The following is a 4484-nucleotide window of genomic DNA, read 5'->3' as shown; positions in this document are numbered from 1 at the left end:
TTCGGGCTTGACATGTCTGCATCCACTCATCATTCTGCATACGATACTAGAGAGATGCTTGTACGCGGTCGAAACGCGCTTGGCGGCTGGTGTATCACCGTTGATAGGTGGGCGAGGTGCCTTCAGCAGTGCTGAATGCTTTGCACTTGCCACCGAAGGTTTAGAACCCTCGGTCCCATCGTCATAATCATCGTATGCTGGTTCTGGTCCCGCAACATCATCGAGCTCGTCGGCGAGGTTCCTCGAAAGGGACCTGGTCGCCCCGCTCAGCCCCGACGATAGCGTGGCCGTCTCCGGCGTCGCTGCGCCTGGCTCTGGAGCCGGCGTCTTGTCTTCGTAATCTTCATAATCGTGGGCGTTAGGACCGATGTCCGCTTCGTCGTCGAAGCTCACTGAAAGCTCGGTGGCGGCTGCAAAGCGCGCAGCCGGGCTTGAACTCTCGTTGCGAGCCCCGCCAGACTTGGCAGGCGTAACTGGTACCGTCGGTTGTCCTTTCGCCATGTTTCTTGTCTTTTTCTTGTTCTTCTTCTCTTGGTAGCTCGTAAACTGGAAGGCCATACAAACAGCTCACAATGGTCACACTCTGTTCCCGGGTCGCGGCACCAGTTGTGGTGTTGGAAATCCCACGTGAACTTTAGCTACAGATGTAGTTAGGATGTTCCCACAACAATACGTCTACTAGGATAGTAAACGATCGTTCGGGCGGACCTGAAGACCCCAGTTCTGCCCTTGCACCGGGACAAACTGGACCTTGTAAACTACTTATATAGGCCAACCAGTAAAATAAGAACACGCTACTAGCACGAGCAAAGCTAGCAGGTGTTTTGAATCCTCGTGGTCCCAACAGCGGAAGGGTACCAGGCACGGGTAAGCCTTTTACGAGGTCACCGAGTGTTCAACACTCGGTTGGAAGAATAAAAGGGAGGCAATTCAAGCACTCCCAGTCGTGCAAATAGGCAACAGTAAGCCGTCACGTAAAATCCTCCCGATAATAATCGGCCAATACACAAAGTCTCTTGGCCTTGCCGGATGAACCCTCGCTACAGAGCTTCGAGTTCACCGACAGGCATAACACACTCAAACAAGCTTGACCTGACGCTTACCTTGAAGCCGGACGTCGCTCTGTGTGCTTGAGTGGAAATTCTGTTCTGTATTTAAGCTTACCCTTTCGGGTCTATTCCTAATAAGAAGTCCTAATCAAGTATACAAATATCAAGTGAACAATGATCCGTTATGGATCTTCTTGCATGCCAAGCGTCGTCTGCACTGTCGCATGAGCATCTTTAACGGTCCGCGCCCTGTCCCAGACGGTGAACGTGTCTTCCAAAGGTCGCTGAGTATTCCGCGAACTCATCCCAACCGCCACTGAGGGTTCGTACCGTAGATGGTCCGCTGAATGCGAATCCGGCCAGTCCATTATTAATAATAAGGACAGCCTGGATTCAGTGACATAGGGCCGTATCCGATACTTGTTGAAAACTCGGAGGTGACGCCGTCGAGTCCCTTGCACCTTGGCGTCTCCGTACATCACCTGACCGAGGGTTCGTCGCTTGAACAACTTGGGCGGTGTCACGTCTTTGTCGACGGGTGATAATCCGCAACTACGGAGAAATCACTACACCACATAGGGGACGACGATGTCGATATGGCAGCAAACTACAGTCAAGCACTTCCCACTGACAACGAGCTGCATAACAGGGATGACCCATGGGATCCGACGACCTGGGCGGGGGACGTAGATGAACTCCGCCGTAGACTCATAGGGCTATCGATCCCGCATGACTTGAAATGTGAAATTCACGGGATTCTCCAGCAGGCAGCGCCTGACAGGCATGCTGAATTGTTAGCATTTCTGGTGAATACAGCATCACAACTAACATTTGCCGAAAGGGAATTGTTGGTTTAAGCGAACCTATCCAACGAGCATGATGCCTCCACCAGACAGCTCCTCCAGAAGTACCAAATCTTTAGAGCAGTGTTGCAACAATGGAAGTCAACGGTTCAACCAGCTCATAAGGGCGACACTATGCGAGATCGTATCGGAGATGGAGAAGTGAAGGACGAAGCGTCGTCTGCTTATGCGCCATCCTCGGAGGGCAGCCAGAGCAGCACGCAATGAGACGTCATTTTCCGCCGGCAAAAACATCCCCCACCCAAGGCACTGGCCAAAAGGGCGCACATTCTAACCCCCATGGAGTGTGAAGCCATTCGTCCGGACGTGAAAGCCAAACGAGACCATAATCCGCAACAAACACAGCCAGTGGTTTTATCAGCCAATCTGCAGAAGGAACCTGCGCTAGCAAACAAGCCGGTGAGAGAAGCGTGGCCGGAGCTCTGGCAACAAATGCGGTCGGTCTGGCCGTCGACGGCAAAATCTCCATATCCATTGGAACAGAGTACAGAGGAGGAATGGATCCACACGGCTCGTGAGGAACCTACCATGTTGCTTCACATGGTCCAACGCTTTCCATTTCCGGAGGAACTTATGGCTTCGCTCAGTGACAAGACGCTAATGGAGTGGACAGCTCAGTGGCGCCGCGACTGTGTTCAGGCTAGATTAATTGCGTACCGAAGCAGGTCAGAGGACCGGGGAACACTCCGATGGCTGGACGACTGGAAGGCACGGTTCGCAAGGGCCCCACCGAACAACCTTGCCCCTCTAGTGGATAGCAGTGAAGACTGGATCAAGCTCAGGAGTCGCAGTTACGGGAAAGATGAAATCCTGAAACTGTGCGACGTGGGGAACAAAAGGCGTCTTGCTCAACATATTCTATGTGCCTTAATCTATGAAAAAGAAATTCGAGCACTAACGGGACGAGAGAAGGAAAGCGAAATCGGAGCGCTGACGCGTCTGCAGCGTCACCTGGTGGCACTACAAAGCGTGACTGAATTTCGGTTAGCGTATTCTGCAGAAACGAACTCAGTGGACTGGTATGCTCTCGCGCGCTACTTTTCCAAGGCCATAGAGAAGAGGGCCGTTGAGCGCGATCATCCTTATTAAGGGTGGTACAGAACAGCAGTCACCTCGACAGGGAGAAAGAGGAGGTGGGGCTGCTGGAGATGTCTACGGGCGTCTGATTACCCTGCGAGAGGCAAGAGAGGGTGCAGGAAGGAAAAAGAAAGATAAGAAGGAGTCGTCGAGATTACAGACTCAGAACGTAAGGGGCTTAAAACAAGAATCCCGACTCAGGTGGTTGCGAGCGTGGAGGCGAACACCGGCCCGGGCAAGACCAATGGCTTGGATGCTGCAGGAAACGCATATCACCTCGAAGGATCAGGCGGACCAACTTGAGAAATCCTGGAAGCGACTATGGGGAAAACAAAACGAACAGGACAGTCTGCCGCTCTCGTTTTGGAGTGTGCACAGCTCCAAGACAGGGGGAGTTGCTATTTTGATTAACCCCGAGTACTCGAGTGTGGCAAAACCATGGAACACGGGCGAATGGAGCAACAGAATCATGGCGGTCCGGATTAGTGGACAGCTAGTGGTCAATGTATACGCATCCAACATCCAAGCCGAGAGAGAAATGATATGGAAACAAATTCGATTATGGAAGTGGCCTCAGTGTGACGTAGTGCTCGCAGGAGACTTCAACAGTGTACAGAGTCCCCCGTTGGATAGGTTGGGCGGTCAGCGAAGCGCTAAGCCGGAAAGTCCCGCATTCCGAGATTTGGTAAGTCACCTTAACTTGGAAGATGCTGTAACGCTAGAAGGAGAGGCAGCAGCAGATGACGAGGACATTGATCCCACTGAGTATTTCACGTACTGGGGAGCAGAATGTGCGAGTCGGATAGACCGTTTCTATGTTCTACCGCATGGACTAATCGAGTACATTGGGTGGAAGTTAGAGAACCAGCTGCGCCATCGGATCATCAGTGTGTATGCTTACACTTACGAAAAGAAGTGCAGTCGGGGAAACGACAACTCTCTCATAGGAAGGTAATCTATCCGATTCGGTCCTCACAGCCAGCTCGAGTACATGCGGAGCTTATGGAAGATCTCATCGAAAGCGGCGTTGGAAAACAGGTAACGAGCAGAACTTGGGATCGTACGGTGGAAGCGTGTGTCCACAGTATCAAGAGCGTGCAGCGTAGTGAGCGGAGAAGAAGAGAGCAAGCAAAACACCGCGTAAACGCTCAGAACAGAGCGCATTTACTCACCAGGAGAGAACTTTTGCGGGTCACAGAGGAAGAGGCCAGATAAGAATATGAGATCAGGTTGGGACAGAAGTTAGCGCGTACAATTGAGCAACTGCGCTGGGATTTCAAGAGAGTATCCAACTGGGAAAAAGATCAAACCATCACCGACATTTAGCACAATCATGGAGAGCAGTTTGACCCCACCATGAATATAGCGGATAAATTTGGGTTAGAATGGAAACCAACTCTTGGCCATGTGCACAGTCAAGTTCCGCTGGAGCATTTGGAAGGCGAGTTTGATACCTTTGTGCACATACCCGCGGAGAGACAAGTGACGCCAGAAC

General features: G+C 51.8%; 1 protein-coding gene across 1 annotated transcript; it reads left to right on the top strand.

Annotated features, from left to right (window-relative positions):
* Positions 1–2344: 2344 nt before the first annotated feature.
* PITG_02926 (uncharacterized protein) lies at positions 2345–3001 on the top strand (the record flags this gene model as incomplete). The annotated part of the gene is made up of 2 exons (XM_002907738.1): positions 2345–2858; positions 2901–3001. The coding sequence occupies 2 exons, from the start codon at positions 2345–2347 to the stop codon at positions 2999–3001; spliced, it is 615 nt and encodes a 204-aa protein (XP_002907784.1).
* Between the last annotated feature and the right edge of the window lie 1483 nt (positions 3002–4484).

The sequence above is a fragment of the Phytophthora infestans genome, genomic scaffold, assembly GCF_000142945.1.
Source record: "Phytophthora infestans T30-4 supercont1.3 genomic scaffold, whole genome shotgun sequence".
Lineage (NCBI taxonomy): Eukaryota > Oomycota > Peronosporomycetes > Peronosporales > Peronosporaceae > Phytophthora > Phytophthora infestans.
Note: the sequence above shows the minus strand (reverse complement) of the source record. Positions and strands in the feature narration are given on the sequence as shown.